This window comes from Sus scrofa, chromosome 17 (genome assembly GCF_000003025.6).
Source record: "Sus scrofa isolate TJ Tabasco breed Duroc chromosome 17, Sscrofa11.1, whole genome shotgun sequence".
Classification (NCBI taxonomy): Eukaryota; Metazoa; Chordata; class Mammalia; order Artiodactyla; family Suidae; genus Sus; species Sus scrofa.
In genome coordinates, this window is record NC_010459.5 from 51,487,813 (window position 1) to 51,505,772 (window position 17,960).

The 17,960-nt window shown below is 49.7% G+C and overlaps 1 protein-coding gene across 3 annotated transcripts; it reads right to left on the bottom strand.

Annotated features, from left to right (window-relative positions):
* Positions 1,884–13,088, bottom strand: SPATA2 (spermatogenesis associated 2). Of its 3 annotated transcripts, none has more exons than XM_021077959.1 (3): positions 12,727–13,088; positions 6,198–6,645; positions 1,884–5,248 (listed from the first exon to the last, which is right to left on the bottom strand). In XM_021077959.1, exons 2-3 carry the CDS (start codon positions 6,531–6,533, stop codon positions 4,022–4,024), a joined length of 1,563 nt encoding a protein of 520 aa, XP_020933618.1. In that variant the 5' UTR covers positions 6,534–6,645; positions 12,727–13,088; the 3' UTR covers positions 1,884–4,021. The 3 variants fall into 3 exon arrangements, with proteins under 3 accessions (XP_020933618.1, XP_020933619.1, XP_020933617.1); XM_021077960.1 differs by having other exon boundaries at positions 12,382–12,901; XM_021077958.1 differs by lacking the exon at positions 12,727–13,088 and adding an exon at positions 8,453–12,707.

Sequence of the window (17,960 nt, forward strand, 5' to 3'; positions counted from 1 at the left end):
TGGATGGAACTAGAGACTCTCATACTAAGTGAAATAAGTTAGAAAGACAAATACCATACGATATCACTTATATCTGAAATCTAATATATGGCACAAAAGAAACTTTCCACAGAAAAGAAAATCATGGACTTGGAGAATAGACTTGTGGTTGCTGAGAGGGAGGGGGAGGGAGTGGGATGGACTGGGTATTTGGGGTTAAGAGATGCAAACTATTGCCTTTGGAATGGATTAGCAATGAGATCCTGCTATGTCTAGTCACTTATGATGGAGCCTGATAATGTGAGAAAATAGAATGTATACACGTATGTGTAACTGAGTCACCATGCTGTACAGTAGAAAATTAACAGAACAATGTAAACCAGCTATAAGGGAAAAAATAAAAATCATTAAAAAAAAAAAAAAAAAGAAAGCTAAGCCACAGCAATAACAATGCCGAATCCTTATCCGCTGAGCCACCAGAGACTCCCCATATATTTTGCTTTTAAATCTACCCTCATTATTTATTTATTTATTTATTTTTGAAGTATGGTGGGTTTTCATTCTCTTCTTTTCTTTTTTTGCTTTGTAGGGCCACACCCAGGCTAAGGGTCGAATCAGAGCTACAGCAGCTGGCCCTCACCACAGCCACAGTAATGGAGGATCTGAGCTGTGTCTGCGACCTACACCACAGCTCATCATGGCAATGACAAATCCTTAACCCACTGAGCCAGGGATTGAACCCACAACCTCATGGTTCCTAGACAGATTTGTTTCTGCTGTGCCATGACGGAAGCTTCTGGATTTTCAATATTATAATTAGTTTCAGGAAACTTTATTTTTAAAAAACACCTTGGGATTTCCCACTGTGGCTCAGCAGTAATGAACCCAACTAGTATCCATGAGGATGCAGGTTCAATCCCTGACTTCACTCAGTGTTAAGGATCAGAGTTAAGGGTTAAGCCTCAGGGTTAAGGATCTGGCATTGCTGTGAGCTGTGGTGTAGGTCGCAGACACGGCTGGGATCTGGAGTTGCTGTGGCTGTGGTGTAGGCCTGGCAGCTACAGCTCCAATTCTATCCCTAGCCTGGGAAATTCCATAGGCTGCAGGTGCATTCCTAAAAAGAAAAATAAATGAAATGAAATAAAACGCCTTAAGTTGATGTTTAAAATCATCTCCTATCACTGCTGTAGGTGGAACCGTAGTACGGCCTTCCCTGAATAGAAGGCAGCTGAACACCTAAGACCCTGCCAAAGGCTCTAAGCCTGATGCCCACGTCCTCTTTGTTAGAGACGAGCTAGCATTACACTGACCAGGATCCTCCTTGAGGTATTTAAATTGAAAAAAATCAAAAATTAAAAATGGGGGAGTTCCCTTGTGGTGCATCAGGTTAAGGACTTGGTGTGACTGCAGCAGCTTGGGTCACTCTAAGTGCTTAGGTCGCTCCTATGGCATGGGTCTATTCCTGGCCCAAGAACTTCCATGTGCCGTGGGCACGACCAAAAAATAATTTTGTTAAATGTGATTAACTTTTTTCACAATGTCCTTCAGTGTTATTTAACGTCTGTCACCACTAACAACCATTTCTTCTGGAGGCTGCAGTCCCACTCCTGGGAAATGTGGCTGAACTCTGTACACCTTGGTTTCCCCAACTGTAAGACAGCATCATAACAGGATTTATGTTACCTTATAGATATGAGATCATGAATATGAAGTCTCAGCATACAAAATGCCTGAGCACTCAAAGCTGGCAATTGTTGTTTGTCAGTTTCATGGAGGAAACCACGTGAGTCCTGTCACCAAGGAACTAAAAACAGCTTAAGCAAAAACCAAACACAAGAGAAACCCAAGTAACCCAAATTTCAAAGCAGCAGGGAGAGGAGGACAGAAAAACCCCAAACTCTTCATTTAACAATGGAAGACACTTTATTATTATTTTTTTAAATTATCTCTCAACATTTCAACTCTTGGTAGAAATCAAAAGCAAAACATCTGCATTTTTAAATTAGCATATATTTAACTATCTCAATCACAGCAACCTCACACAATAAGATACACACCAAGGAGGAGCATAGTCATAGCATTTCCTATTCCAGTCCATGAATACAGTATTTCCGTGATGATACACACACTGGACTTTCTCTTCTAGGACAAGTTAGTTATTTCTGCTTTTGTCTGCCGTGTTGAAGTTACGTGGCATCACGGTTGGTTAAAAGAGTGTAGTGCTAGAGCGGTCTGAAAATGGAAAACCAGGACTGGGACAGGCATTGACACTTCTGAAATGGGAAAAGGAAGAACATCAAAGATGAATGCCCCAGAATGGGCAGGTCTTAGTATTAAAGTTGGTTGAAATTCAGCTTTATATACACAGTGAATTATCTACATGTAATCTACTAGATATATAAAAAAAGAGCCATAGAAGATTTTGAAAACCTTAAAATCACTCGACTGAGTTGGAAGAACATCAGCAAATTCACAGTGGCCTCAGGATTCAGCCAGATTTAAATCTGCTCAAGAGCTGAATACCTCATTCTACCAGAAAACCCACTGCATGTAAATTCCTATAACATTCTGTCCATCACAAACACTTATGGCTAAAATATATTGTTAGTTCACAAGGAAGCAGTTTCATCTTCAAATTCTCGCCCCACTCCTGCTCTGCACCCCAAAAGGAAAATCCGGGGTAATTCACAAGAGGAGTTTAAGGGGGGCTCTGGGTCTAGAAGCGCTGAGGCTCGGCTAAGCATCTCAGGAGACATCTGTCTGATGGGCACTCGCCGACTCCTGCTTACTTTAGTGCAAAAAGGTTGCAAATGTTGCAGAGGAGTCCTGGAAACAGGTGAAGAGAAGAGGACTGAAATGGAGGGGTAGTGGGAATCCCAAATGACTTTCCTTCAGAAACGAGACTCAAGAAGTTTGGAGTGCAAGGTTCACGCTCAGCCAGTGGCAAAGACCAGGCTGGAGATCCACAGGGTGAGGTTCCTGAATCGTCACTAGGTTGTCACAGTCTGCAGGTGCACAGACCTCTCGGCCCGGACTAACCCCCTAAGTGCGCACTGGAGGTAGGTGTTAGAGATTTATTGTAGGGAAGACAGAGGCTCTCCACCAACTCAGGGGACGAGGGGACATCATCTCTGTTCCTCCTCTGCCCCCACACTCTCCCTCAGGCTGTGGTGAGTGGAGGACACAGCGTGGAAGGGCATGAGCCCCTCCCTTGGAAGACTAAAGAACCCAGGGCATCTTTATAAATAGCTACATCATTAATATTTTAACCACTTTGAAACACATGGCAAGTTGAATATTTATTTAAAAATAAATCTCAAAAATATCTATTTACAGTACAGTAAGAAGGGCATGTGCAAACAACAGAAAAGGGGCAAAGTAGTCCTGCTGTGGAGGGCCACACCTCAGAGCGCTGGAGGAAAGTTCCCAGACCCCACAACTGAGCTGAGCTGTGGAGGCAACTGGATGCCATTCAGCAAATCCTGGACTCAGGTCACCTTTGACACCTAGAGAGGCAGGGAAATCCAGCAAGGGGTGCAGGTGGGGATCCTCGTGTTTGGGAAGGGGTGGTGGAGGGATGAGCCAGTGGACGAGGCCCAGTGTGGCAGGAGGGCTCATTTCACAAGCCAACAGGCCTCTAGCTCGCCGCTCCAGGTGGGCATTTGGAGGGGACCTGGAGGGCCCTTCCCAGTCCAAGTTGGCTTTGCCATAGGCGTGGCAAGAGTCCCAGAGATAGAAATCCTCTTTAAAAAACAAACAACAACAACAATAACAACAAAACAGAATAGGGAGTGGAGAGACTAGCAAAAATGAATCTGAACGGAAGTGCCACCCTCTCCCTTGCCAGGCGACAAAGCAGCTATCAGTTGAAATATCTGAGTCACTAAGGGATCTCCCACATGGTGCGGCTGGTCCCAGGACCCCCGACAACCAGATGGTCAGGTGTAGATCTCTGCTTCCCAGATCCATGCATCGGCATTTCTTTCCTATGAAACCGAAGTCAGTGGTGTAGCCCTTGTGACAGGGAGATGCAAGGTCAAGTCTATCTGTACACGAGATGGGAGAACTGGGTGGACTTGTAGTTCAGCTGGTTGTTGGGCATGAACTTGTGCAGCTCACTCTTTTTGCAGCAGGGGTCGTAATGGTAGGCGCTGAGGCAGGTGTCGCAGGAGACTTTTGAACACTGGGTGCAGGTGTTGGTGGCCCCGGGGCGGTTACAGAAGCCACAGCGGGAGGTGGCCGAGGCGGAGGGCTTCGATTTCGAGTGGAGGTGCGGGGGCCGGTCAAGGCCCTGAGTCTGGCCTGCGTACTTCTCCCGCAGAGACGACCCGTGGGCCAGGCTGTCGTGGGCAGAGGCCTTGCTGGGGAAGGCGCTGGGCTTGGAGGCCGGGGAGCAGGCAAGCAGGCTGTCACAGCGCTGGCAGAGGGAGGAGCTGCAGGACAGACCGCAGTTTTGGCACTTGGAGAGGGAGGACTCTTTGGCAGGGGGCGAGCGCTTGTGGTAGACGGGGTGGGCGTCGTTCCTGACCACCCAGACATCCGGCCGCAGGGCGTCCTGCCTCCGGTAAGCGGCCCTCGGCTCCGAGTCTGTGTAGAGATCCACATCATCCTGAGCGGATAAGTACGAGCCGCGCAGCGAGCCGAGGCCATTGTTGGGGGAGGGGGCCGCCAGGTCGTCGGGGCTGCCGTGGGGGGAGGTGGACATGGTCAGGAGCGAGGGCGACGGCCGCATGATCTCGTCCTTGAGGTCGTCCCCCACGTCTGCGGCCGCGGGCTCCTTCCGCAGGCTCAGCGAGGCCTTCAGGGGCGGCTTGCGGCTCTCCCAGTAGCTGTCGTAGGCGTCGACCGACCTGGAGGGCTTGGTGACGCGGGGCTTGTAGTAGTCCTTGGCTGCCCGCTCGCTGGCCGACTTCTGGAGCACCACGCGGGCCATGGAGGCAGTCAGGTGCTCCCGGCCTTCCGCCCGCCGCCGCAGGGCGTCCGAGCAGCCACGCACGTCCTCCGTGCTGCTCTTGCGCTCGCTCACCACGTCCAGCTCAGAGTAGCCCTTGTCCTTGACTTGGGAGTGGATTTCCAGCATCTGCTCACACTCCACCTTGGCCAGAAAGAGTTCAAAGGTGACCATCTTGACCTGGAGGGTCTCCACCAGCTCTTTGAGCTTGTACGCCGTCCCTAACTCGGGCACATAGCCCATGTAGTTCAGGATGGCTCGGATGTCCTCTTCCAGTAACGTGGACTTGACATAATAAACAAAGGGGCCCGTGTAGGTCTAGGGGAAGGAAGAGGGTAGAAAGAGAGGCGAGTTTTTCTCTCGGAGGCACACAATGGAGACTGCGGCAGAGCGCAGCCCAGCACGTCCGAAGCGGAGCGGGCAGGGAGGGGAAGCGGGCATCTCTCCACGGCGGCGGCAGCGGCGGCGTCTCACTCCGGCAGCCAGAGGCTAATGCTCAGCGACAGCGCGGCCACGGGGAGTGAGGGAAAGGACGCACTGCTCCTTCCTCCCGCACAGGGAACAAAGCCACTAGCTTTCTACAGGGGGCGTGGCGGCTCTGCTCCACGAGGGGGAGCAGGACAAACATGGGTGAAGGAAGGGGACCGGATCGGGGGCAGAGCTCCCATGAGCAATGAGGATGTGCCTCTCTGGCACTTCTACAAAGATGTAGAAGACTTAAGAGACCGACTGGGTGGAACCTCTCCTGAGCCATCACTGCCTTTGCAATAATTCAGAATTCTCTCTCTCGAATTCATCCTCCTGCCTCCTGTTTTCCCCAGCTTGCAGACCTGCAGCAGCCTGCTAATGGTCTCCCCGCCCGACTCTTGCCCTGCTACAGTCTACCTCCCACATGACAGCCAGAAGGATTCTTTTCCAACATAAACCTGGTCCCCGCACTGCCTGCTTCCCAGGCCCCCTTAGACTAGAGCCCAGCCCTCTGCCCTGGGCTTCCGGCCCTGGCTGGCCAGGTGCTGCCCACCTTTCCAACCTCAAAGTTTCCCATGTTAGCTGCCAGGGGTGGGGACCCAGTTAAGAGATGACACTAGACTGAGAGGCCAGGTGGGGAGCTGTGGGGTCACTGCAGTTGCTACCTCAAAGGCAGTGGGGAACACAGGAGGGCCTGCTGGCAAAGGAGGGGTGGGATCGGCTTGGCACAAACCGTCTCAAGAAGGACTAGAAGGGGCGAGAAGGGAGACTGGTGTGGAGCGCCTGTCCTAGACCTTACCTTGATGCTTCTGAACTCCTTCTTCCACGGGTAGAGGAAGAGGTTGATGCCCACCGTCTCAAGCACGCTGAAGGCGCAGTGCAGAGCCCGCAGGCTGGAGGAGCTCAGCGAGCGCAAGGAGCTCTCCACCACCTCATAGAACTGGATCAGCCGGAATCGATAAAAGGGATCCACCTTGTGCAGGCTGAGCAGGGTCGAGGCTGCCACCCGCAGGTATTCATCACTGCCAGGCCGCTGCTTGCTGGGGGTGGTGTCCACTTTGCCCTCATGGAACTGCACGTACTTCCGAAATAAGTCATCCTTATATTTTGTATCCATTGAACTGGGCTTCCCCATCCGATCAGATCCAGGGACCGGGGCTACCTTATCTCCTCCATGGCTTCTGGGTTACAGGCAGGGACATCACTAAAAGCACTGGCATGTCACCTGCCTGGACCAGCAGAGTGCTCTGGAAGGAGAACAAGAAGCACGTCATTCCTCCAAGTGGTCCATGTACCAGCTTGTGGCTGCCGAAGCCAGACAAAAACAGAGCTGGCCTGAGCTATACTGGGCACCACCAGCCCCAGACCCCTTTCTGCTCGCTGACACATGTACTGAACACCTACTGTTTGCAAGGCAGTAGTGGAAACAAGGCAGACAATGTCCTTAACTTTGCAGAGCTCACAAATGAAAAATATGATTGGGGCAGCACCTAACCTGGTTTTGTGGGGATGCAGGGGTATTAAAAAGTTCCCAAGAAAGTGGCAGTTAGACCCAAAGGATGAGGCGCTAGCAGGGAGGAAGACCCTGAGCTAACACCATCAGCGCTTCCTGTGTGCCAAGTACTCATATGTACTAACTCGCTCCATCTTCTTAACAAACTAGGACAACTACTGTTATACGCATTTGACAGATGTGAAAACTGAGACGTGGAGACACTAAGAAACTTGCCCAAAAGTTACAGGACTATAAGAAGCAGAGCTGAGATCAGAGCCCAGGCAGACTGGCTCCAAAGTCCATGCACTTAACCACTACACCTTGCTTTCCTGAGGCCAGAAGGAGCCTGGCATGGGAACAGAAAGAAGGATGGAGTGGCTGAAGCAGAGAGAGACGGGGATTGACAAGAGATGAAGTTGCCAGCAGAAGCAGGATCCCGATCCCCAGGTCTCAAAGAACTGTACATTTCATTCAAAGAGCCACATGAAGTCCCTAAAAAGTTCAAGAGGGACACAATCATATCTGCAATTTTAAAGAGACCGACCACTCTGAATGCTGACCCCTGAAAGTGTTTTTATACTTTTTTTTTTTTTTTTACTGGCAGCACCCATGGCATATGCAAGTTCCTTTAACCCATTGTGCTGGGCAGGGAATCGAACTCACGGCTCTGTGGCAACCTGAGCCACTGCAGTTAGATTCTTTTTTTTTTTTTTTTTTTTTTTTTTTTTTTTGGTCTTTTTGCCATTTCTAGGGCCGCTCCAGCAGCATTATGGAGGTTCCCAGGCTAGGGGTTGAATTGGAGCTATAGCCGCCGGCCTACGCCAGAGCCACAGCAACGCGGGATCTGAGCCGCGTCTGCAACCTTCAACACAGCTCGCGGCAACGCCGGATCCTTAACCCACTGAGTGAGGCCAAGGATCGAACCCACAACCTCATGGTTCCTAGTCGGATTCGTTAACCGCTGCGCCACGACGGGAACTCCATGTAATCAGATTCTTAACCCACTGTGCCACAGCGTGAGCTCCTGCCTTTGACATCAGCATTTGTTGTTGTTTACAGTCCCCTGTTGGGAAAGGGTAGAACATTCTGAGCTGGGACACACAGGAATTATATGTGCTTGCTGTCTCCTTGGCCATTTGTTACTGCCACAATGCTGGGAGCGAATTTGGATTCATCGAGGGATGTTAGGGCCAGGGGAGGCGACATGGCACAGGGGTTATAGACAGACTGCAAAGCTAGACTGTCTGGGTGTGAACCCTTGATCTGCTTCTCGAGGTTACTTGGGCAAATTACTCAACCTGGGCCTCAGTTTTCTCATCTGAAAAAGGGGGTTAATAACAGAACTTACAGCCTATTAGACTTGGTGGAAGGATCACATGCAATCAATATAGAAAGCGCTTTAGAAAGCCAGCTCAAAGTAAGCCCTCGATACACACGAGCAGACATTCCTGGTGCCTGATGGTGCTACACCTGCCAAGATGGCAGGCATCCTCAAGGAAGTAAGATCAGAATGAGGCAAATATCTCTGATTGTGGGCAGATATGCATCTTCACACTCACCTGTGCTGACCACAGCTCCATGGGTGCAGGGACTGTGACCCAATGACTCAGGAAGGTGACCTAAGCACAGTGCGGGGGCAGGGTATCTGCTGCATAAATACCTGCTATGAGTGAGGAGGGGGCCTGCTGGCTGTGGGGGATGGTGAGAGGCCAAGAAAGAAGCTGCTGTGGGATGGGACAGACCTGTGGACTCTCTTAGCTACATGTGAATTCCCTCAGGAAGTCCTAAAGGTCAACAAGTCTGGCAACTCTCGGGAGGGCAGTCAAATCACCCACGTCTCAAGGAACCACTCCTCTGCTTCTCTAGTTTTGGAGAGACGCTTAGGGGCCTTAATCATGGGGCGAGCGGTAAGAATTCGGGACAAAGAGAGGCTACCTCCTCCCACCCGCTGCCCTGCCGAGGAAGCCTCAGCCTTCTGCAGCAAATGGAAGGAACAGGCCCGAGGAGCACACAAATCCACTTGGGACCAAATTCTACCTCCTGACCAAGGCCAAAGGCTCTCGGTGCTCCTCAGAGCAGTCTTTCCCTTCCCTCCAAGGCCCGCCCACATGAACCCTTCTGTCTGCTCCTTAAGCACCTCAAGCTTATTTCTATCCGAAATCTTTGCACACGTTCCTTCTGTGTGCTCTTCGAGTCCTCCTGTCGCTCGCTCGCTCTCATCACACAGGCCACAGCTCACACATCATCCCTCTCTCTGAGGCCCTCCTTGACCTCGAAATTTCCTGACCCCAGGAAATCCCACCTGCCGTGGCCTGTTATCCCGTTACGCTGGGGTGAACACCATTTGAAAATATCAACTGTACTCATTTACCAGCTTCTTCCGTGTGTCTCTGCGCAACACACAGTAAACTCCACAAAGGCAAGGTCTGTGTCTGTTCTGTTCACCAGGATGCCGAACACAGTGCCTGGCACATAGTAGGTGTTTGAGAAAACATGTGAAAAGAAATGATTCAGAGCATGTACGTCTCCATGATGCTCCAGTTTGTCACTCAGCTCTCTGCAGAATTCTGGGAGACCAGCAGGAGCGAGAAGAAACCGAGGCTCCCTGACGTGATCTGCTATATATATATAGATGGCTCAAGTTTAGAAAAAGATGGACCCCAAATTCCAAACCTGACCTTATGACTTGAAAAAACCTGTGTTCCTCCTACCATCCCATGATTCCTGAGCTCAACAAGTATGTAGCGCCTACCATGTGCCAGGCCCTAGCCTGGCCAGGGGGGTGGGGGGTGGGGGGGTGGGGGACAGCAGAGCCCAGCAATTGAGAAGGTTTCCAGCCCAAAGAGCTTACTGCCCAATATCCAAGTACATATATTCTCTTAAAAAATAAAACTGTACTGCAAACTGAGAGAAAACATCATTGTCCTTTCTAACAAAAAACCACATACATTTACCATTTTGTATTTATCCAAAAGAAATCTGGCCCTGGCGACTGTTTTTAGTACCTCAGGGAACAGTTTTAGCAGAGGAAATCAGGCCTCTTAAACACTGCTGTGATTTTTCTCCAAGGAAGTCAGCCTCGAGCCAATGGAGACTGATTTTTTTTTTTTTTTTTTTTTTTTTTAAACAAAGTCAGCCACTCTCAAGCTCAGGGTCTGCTGCTCTGTAATCACAGTCCATTTGTGGCTGGCAAGCAATAAATAAGGAAAAGCAATCCAAATAGCCCATTTGGGAGTCAAAGTCCCAAAGTCAAGGACAGGAAACCCATCTAAGAAGAATCTTGAACCAACCTAGGCAGGTGAGGAAACAAGTGGAAAAAAAATGAATGCTAAAAGATAGCTAAAGAAAGGAGAAAAAGGAAACTTGCAATTTTTTTTCTTTTTATGGACATACCTGCAGCATATGGAAGTTCCCTGGCCAGGGAGTGATTTGAGCTGCAGCTGCAGCAACACCAGATCCTTTAACCCACTTAGCTAGGAAAGGGATTGAACCTGCACCTCCCCAGTGACCTAAGCCAATGCAGTCAGAATCTTAACCCACTGTCCCACAGTGGGAACTCTGGAAACTTACAGTTGTTGAGGTCATTCTATGCGCTAAACACTGGGCTTTCCATTTTAACTGCATCATCCAACTTAATCCTTAAAACAATTCTTGAGGAAACAAACAAAAGCTCAGCCATTAAATAACCTGCCCAACAGAGCTTGAAAGGGTCAGAGCTGGAACTTGAACTTGGGTTGGCCGGCCCTGTGGCCTATGATTTTTCTCGTTTATCTCACTCATTTACTACCATTAGTACCATTCACCAAGGGATTAGTACATAACAGCCCTCTGCTAAGTGTACCATGAAATCCACACGACGACCCCGAGGTTAAAGAAAGAAAAACCCAGGCTCAGAGAGGCCAAGTCCCTTGCCCTAAGTCCCTTGCCCTAAGGCTAGGAAGACGTGGATCTGAGATCTAAACCTAGGTCTGATGCCAAAACCCTGACTCAAGCTCTGAGCTGCTCTGCTTTTAGGCAAAGCTGCCCTGCTGCTGGACAGCTCTTCTTGAAAGGGCTCGACTAAGTCAGAAGGCCCTTTGGCAGGGCAAGCAGAGTTGAGTTCTAAAAATTCCTGTAGCAGCAAAATTGACCTCTTCTCACATAGAATGCGGCTGGAAGAGCCACAGATCTCTTTATGATGTAAGCTCAAGGGCCAAGAGGAGAGGCTGGCCAGAGACCGGCCAGTGGTAAAGCAGCTGACATCATCTCTCCTGAATTCATTTTCTGAGAATACAGGCTGCATTGTAGCTGGTCATAGCTGGTGTCTCTTCTGAGCAATTTATTCCTAGCACTCTGCAAGAACAACAAAAAACACGCTCTCTGCAAAAACAGCGTGGTTACAGGAGACCAAGACAGCACACTGACAGAAGCCGTTAATTTCTCCAAGCAACCCAAGGATTGGAACGCCAAGATGTGCCAGTCTGGCGGAAAAAAAAAAAAAAAAAAAAAAAATGGCACGGTGAACATCCCTAACAGAATCAGGCGGGTGCCCAGAGCCAAGAGGCCTGGTCAGCACTTACTGCGCCCACAATCCCGGCCCCCTTTGAAAAGCAAATCAATGATGAGAGAAATATCGCAGTCAGGGAGTCAGCAGCTGTTTAAATTATTATTTTTTGTAAACACCTCAAAGGAAAGCTGTATGTTTAAAACCCCACTGAACGGAATGGAAATGATTTTGGATAGCAAAGCATGAGCTTGGCTTTACCTCAGCTGGCCCATTCAAGCAGAAACATTCCCCAAGCAGCATCTGAAGGCGCCCCCTCCCTGCACAGGCAGAAGCTATTTTGGGCCCAGCACGGCCCCAGTGCACAGGTTTACCAGCTAGCCCAGGGATCTAGCTAGCTTCAGGCAGCTCAGAGTTCCCTTGGCCTCTGAACAGCAACAAGGGGAGCTCAGTTCAACCCCCTCCACCTCCGCAGCCACTCCTCTGCACTCATTCCAAGCCAGAGGCCCCTGAGACACATCCCAACCAGTCTTCCACTCGTTGTGAAACGCCAGAGGGTCCCCACACCCCAACTCGATTCCAGGCAAATTCAGAGAGGGCTTCCAAACCTCTGAAAATAACCTCAGTGAAGCTGAAACCGGGCTCCCTCAGTGGCAGCTGCCACCCTCAAAGGGGCTCTAAAGGAACCAGGGTCCCCTCCCTGCAGAGGTCAGAAGCTGGCGGCTGCTATTCCCAGCCTGATAATTCCCACAGCCTCTTAGGGCCACATCGTTGTGAAAAACATCCTAGTCCCTAACTCAGGCCCTCCGCACGGGTCTGTGAATGAATAACAGCAACTGTCATTTACTGGACGCCTGCTGTATGCCAGACTGCTTCACGTGCATCATCTCGCCTCGTCGCCACCACAGCCCTATAAGGCAGCTTCACTCCCCGTTTAACTAATTTTAGGCAGCTGAGACTCAGAAGATAAAGTGACTTGTCCAAGGTCACAGAGTGAGTACAAACCCCAGAGCCTGCCTCCAGAGCCTGGGCTGAGGACCACTGCGCGGTAACTGCCTCACGGTGGAATCGGGGTGTCCTGCTGCTGTTAGTCGCCGAAGAAGGGGTGTTTCTCCTGACTGCCCGGAGCCACCCATGGCCGGTCGCAGGAGTCTGAGAGCCAGCCCGTGCCGGAGAGACTGAGGATCCTGAAGACTACTAGCTGAAGGGCCCAAAAGGCGGGCCGGCCCGTCGGCCCCGACGGCCGCGAAGGGACGAGGCTCCCGGGCCGGCCGAGCCCCGCCGAACAGGCGCCCCCTCCGCCCGGGAAAGCCCCAGAGGCCGTTTCCGCCCCGGCCGCCCCGCACTCACCCCGGCACTGCAGCCGAGGACGCCCCGGACGAGGGGAGCAAGAAGGAGCCGCGGCCGCCGCCGGAGCCAGGCCCGGCTGGGCTCTCGCCGCTCCGGCCGGCTGCAGGGGACCGAGACCAGTACCCCGGGGCCGCGGCGACCCGGAAACACTCAGCTAGGAAGTGACGTCTGTCGGAGGCGGGTCCAAATGGAGGCTGTGCTGCGGCTGCGCGCTGGGCCGGGCAGAAGCCGATACCCGCCCGCGGCGGAGGAAGAAGTGGAAGGCCGAAGAGTGAGTAGAGAAGCCGCGGAATCCTGCTTTAGGGTCTGAAGGACCGCTACCGCGTCTCGGGCTCGGACCCGGAAATAAACGGACAGGAAGTGACGCAACCATCGGCCCGGGAAGGTGGCCGGCCAGGTTGTCATGGGAACCGGCCTGGAGCCGGGATAGGATTGCTCAGCTGCAAGCGCAGACTGCCTCCACCTCTCGGACTTTCCCCTTGCAGAGACGATCTGCGAACTGAACTCCCAGCTGCGCCTGGGCAGGAGCTGACGGTTGGATCCCTCACCCCCATTGTACAGGTGGACATGCCGTAGGCTTCGAAAAAGTGAGGAGTTCCCTGGTGGTGCAGCGAGTTAAGGATCTCGGGTTGCCACTGCTGTGGCTCGGGTCGCAGCTGTGGCGTGGGTTCGATCCCTCGCCCCGGAACTTCTGCACGACCCCCCCCCCAAAAAAGTAAGTCTGATGCCCAGTATCATGCGAGACTGAACTCATCCTTGAGAGGACTGTTGATGCAGGGTGTGTTTAAGAGTGAGGGGGGAGTTCCCCCTTGCGGCCCAGAGGGTTAAAAACCGGACTAGTATCCATGAGGATGTTGGTTCCATGCTTGACCTCACTCAGTGGGTTAAGGATCTGGCCTGGGCTTAGGTGGGAACTGCAATGATTGGGATCTGATCCCTGGCCAGGAGCTCCAGTAGGGCGGCCAAACAAGGGAAAAAAAGAAAAAAGAAAAAAAATGGAGGTCCCGTTGTGGCACAGCAGAAAGGAATCCAACAAGTATCCATGAGGATGCGTGTTTGATTCCTGACCTTGCTCAGTGGGTTAAGGCTCCAGCATTGCGGTGAGCTGTGGTGTAGGTTGCAGATGCAGCTCAGAGATGCAGCTCGGATCCTGCATTGCCGTGACTGTGGTGTAGGCCGGTAGCTGTAGGTCCCATTGGACCCATAGCCTGGGAACCTCCATATGCCTCCGTGCGGCCCTAAAAAATAATGTATAAATAGTTTGTTTTTAAAATCTGGTTACTGTTTAAGAAAATGATTAAATTCTGCCCTCAACTTCCCTAAATGGAAGCCAGTGTTAGGAAAGATCGAGCCAAAATATTGCCTCCTTGCTTCGTGACTTTTTTCCAGACATCTTCAGTATAGACCACACTGGCATCAACACTGGTGGCTTGTCACTTCACTTCATGGATCTGTCTCCCACCATGTTGCTCTGAGCTCTGGTTTTGTGGTTCACCCCTGCTCTAAATCCTTGTGCTTGCAAAATACCTAGCACATACTCAAGACTTTGTTGATCGTATCTGCCATTGAACAGCTCGTTCTAACTTAGCCTCTTAATGAAGACTAAGAGCCCACTCTATGCTAGGTTCTCTTTCCCTAACATGGTCTTGGCTCTTGGCACTTACCATGCTCTTCTGCCCCTCTGGCCTCTGTGCCTCTATATTGCTGTTCCCTCAGTACAAATGTTCTTCCTTTCCCCTCTTCCCTTCCTTGCTTTCTTGGCTTCCAGCCCCAGCTCAATCCACGCATCCTTTCTGAAACTTTCTCAGATTTCTGCAAGCAAAGACCTACCTTTCTCTGATTCTCCACAACTGCACTGTCTTTCATAATTTTTTTTGACTGTTTTTTTTTTTTTTTTTTAGGGCCCAAGGCATGTGGAAGTACTCAGGCTAGCGTTCAAATGGGAGCTATAGCTGCCAGCCTACACCACTGCCACAGCAGTGCCAGATCTGAGCTGCATCTATGACCTACACCACAGCTCACAGCAGCACCATATCCTTAACCCACTGAGCAAGGACAGGAATTAAACCCTAGTCCTCAGGGATACTAGTCGGGTTCGTTACCAGTGCACAACCACGGGAACTCCTGTCTTTCATAATATCATCTCAGCTCTTATCACAGTGGATTTTTACATAGGTTTAAACCTGACAACCCCCCCCCCCCAGAACACCTGGAGCTCTTTATTTATCTGTATTTCTCATGAGCTCTGCACACGTCTGATCAGGAGGTACCCAACAGATGTTGCTTGATGGCAGGATTCTCTCAGCCTTGGTGTCCCCAGTTAAAGTCAGTGGCTCTTGGCTCAGGAGTCCACAACCTAATATATGGAGGAACATTGGAGAACCAGCAACCTGCTATTCAAACAGCAGTAGTTACTACATTTATCCTTTGCTGTCTAGCACCACTTAAGGTCTTTGTGTATTTCAGCTTTTATCATCTCATGTTTAAACTCTTTTAATCACCTGTAAGGTGATGGTGTTTACAGGAATTCCAACTGAGGAAAACTGTTCCACCCAAACTCTTCCTTTGCAACAACTCAAAACTGTCCTTTGGGATTTCCCATCGTGGCTCAGTGGTTAACGAACCCAGCTAGTATCCGTGAGAACTCGGGTTCAATCCCTGGCCTAGCTTAGTGGTTTAAGGATCCAGCATTGCCATGAGCTATGGTGTAGGTCAAAGACAGGGCTTAGATCCTTCGTTGCTGTGGCTGTAGCATAGGCCGGCTGCTACAGCTCCAATTTGACCTCTAGCCTGGGAACCTCCATGTTGCCGTGGGTGCGGCCCTCAAAACCAAAAACTAAAACAGAACAAGAAAAAAAGCTATCCTTTGAAAACTCTTACAAGACTGCCTGAGGCTGCTAATAAGTCCCCTCCAGCTCTGTGGTTCTGTGACAGCCAAAAAACCAAACATTTTTAAGAAGCCTTTATAGGTAGGAAATGATTCTCGGTGACATTTCATATCAGAAAAATACCAGAGTCTCTGAAGAGAGCCATGTTTCTCATCTTTTAAATAGGGCTGAAGGCCTTAGATTTCTTTGCTTGGTGACTTGAAATCACGGGAGCATCCTTGTCAGATTTTATTACATAATGATTAGATTATATAACAGCCATGTGACAATGATTAGGCACCTCTACTTTCTAAGAGCCGACAACATGAACAATCTACCTACTTCTTTCTATTTTTTAGTGTTTTTTTATCACAAAAGTAACACATGAATCCCAATGACACAGACGTACATAGAACAAAAAAATGAAAAAGAAAAGCAACCCTATGACCCAGCAATGTGATTTCTTGGAATTTACCAGAGAAAAAGCACAAGTGCACAAAGAGACCTGTTGCATCATTGCAATGCAAAAACAAAACCCCCAAGCATTCTAAATGTCCATGGATATTTATGGTGCAGCCATACTAATGACTACTAGGTGTCATTTTAAAAGAATGATGTAAGCCTGCATAACTCTGCAAGACATACTTTGGAAGGAAAAAAGAGACATACTCTGAAATGGGAAACAAACATCAAATATACATAAAATACTATATATTTTCCAAGGGTGCATATGTATGTATGCATAGGTATAAAGTCAACCGGCGACAATAATGCAAATCTAGATCATGTTTTTAAGTTCCCGTCGTGGCTCAGTGGAAACGAACCCTACTAGTGTCCATAAGGACACGGGTTGAATCCCTGGTCTCCTTCAGTGGTTAAGGATCCGGCGTTGCCATGAGCTGTGGTGTAGGTTGCAGACATGACTTGGATCCCACATTGTTGAGGCTGTGGTGTAGGCCGGCAGCTACAGCTCCGATTGGACCCCTAGCCTGGGAATCTCCATAGGTGCGGCCCTAAAGAGACAAAAGACAAATAAAATAATTCTACAGATACTTGTTACATGATTTTTATTAATACCTTTCTGCCCTAGAAGTCAGACAACTCTGTGAGGACAAAAGTAGCATATCTGGGAGTTCGAGTCGTGGCTCAGTGGTTAACGAATCCGACTAGGAACCATGAGGTTGCGGGTTCGATCCCTGGCCTTGCTCAGTGTGTTGTGGATCTGGCGTTGCCATGAGCTGTGGTGTAGGTTGCAGACGCAGCTTGGATCCTGCGTTGCTGTGGCTGTGGCGTAGGCCAGCAGCTACAGCTCCAATTAGACCCCTAGCCTGGGAACCTCCATATGCTGTGGGTGCGGCCCTAAAAAGATGACAAAAAAGGGGGTGGGGGGAAATAACAAGTGTTGGCCAGGATGTGTGGAGAAATTCGATGAGGTCAAATTACCGTATGACCTAGCAATTCTAGTCCTAGGTATATACCCAAAATAATTGAAAACAGGGACTTGAGCAGAATATTATATACCAATATTCATAGTAGCATTATTCACTCTAGCCAAAAGGTAGAAACAACCCACGTGTCCATCAACAGATGAGAGAGTAGATCTATAAAATGTGGTATATCCACGCAATGGAATTGTATTCAGCCATAAAAAGGAATGAAGTTTTTATTTTTGGCCACATCCATGGCCAGGGATCGAACCAGCGCCACGGCAGTGACTCAAGCTGCAACAGTGACTATGCTGGATCCTTAACCTGCTAAGCCACAGATAACTCCTGGAATGAAGTTCTGACACAGGCTACCACATAGATTAACCTTGAAAACATCATGTTAAGTGAAAGAAGCCAGTCACAAAAGGAGGAGTATTGTGTGATTCCACTTATGTGAAATGCCTATCATAGACAAATTCAAAGAGAAAGTATATTAGAGGTTACCAGAGGCAACCATAATATCTATTTTTCAGTGAGAGTGCTTGTCAGGTCTTACTAGATCCATGTTGTTTTTAACCTCATTACATGGCTGACCTTTGATATAAATTGTAAAATGCTGTACAAAAGCAATGAGCTGGTGGAGTGACTGATGAACCGCAATTTTCTGGAAGCAGCATTTTTATGTGGTCATCCCTCTGTGGCTTTTCTGTTTGTTTGGGGTTTTTTTTGCCTTTTTCTAGGGCTGCACCCTCAGCATATGGAGGTTCCTAAGCTAGGGGTCTAATAGGAGCTATAGCCGCCGGCCTACACCAGAACCACAGCAACTTGGGATCCGAGCCTACACCACAGCTTACGGCAATGCGGGATCCTTAACCCTCTGAGCAAGGCCAGGGATCGAACCCTCAACCTCATGGTTCCTAGTAGGATTTGTTAACCACTG

Coding starts and splice junctions, on each gene's coding strand:
- SPATA2 (XM_021077959.1), bottom strand. CDS start 6,533: ATGGGGAAGCCCAGTTCAATGGATACAAAATATAAGGATGACTTATTT. Junction 5,249..6,197: donor AGGAGTTCAGAAGCATCAAG/GTAAGGTCTAGG, acceptor TCCTTCCCCTAG/ACCTACACGGGCCCCTTTGT.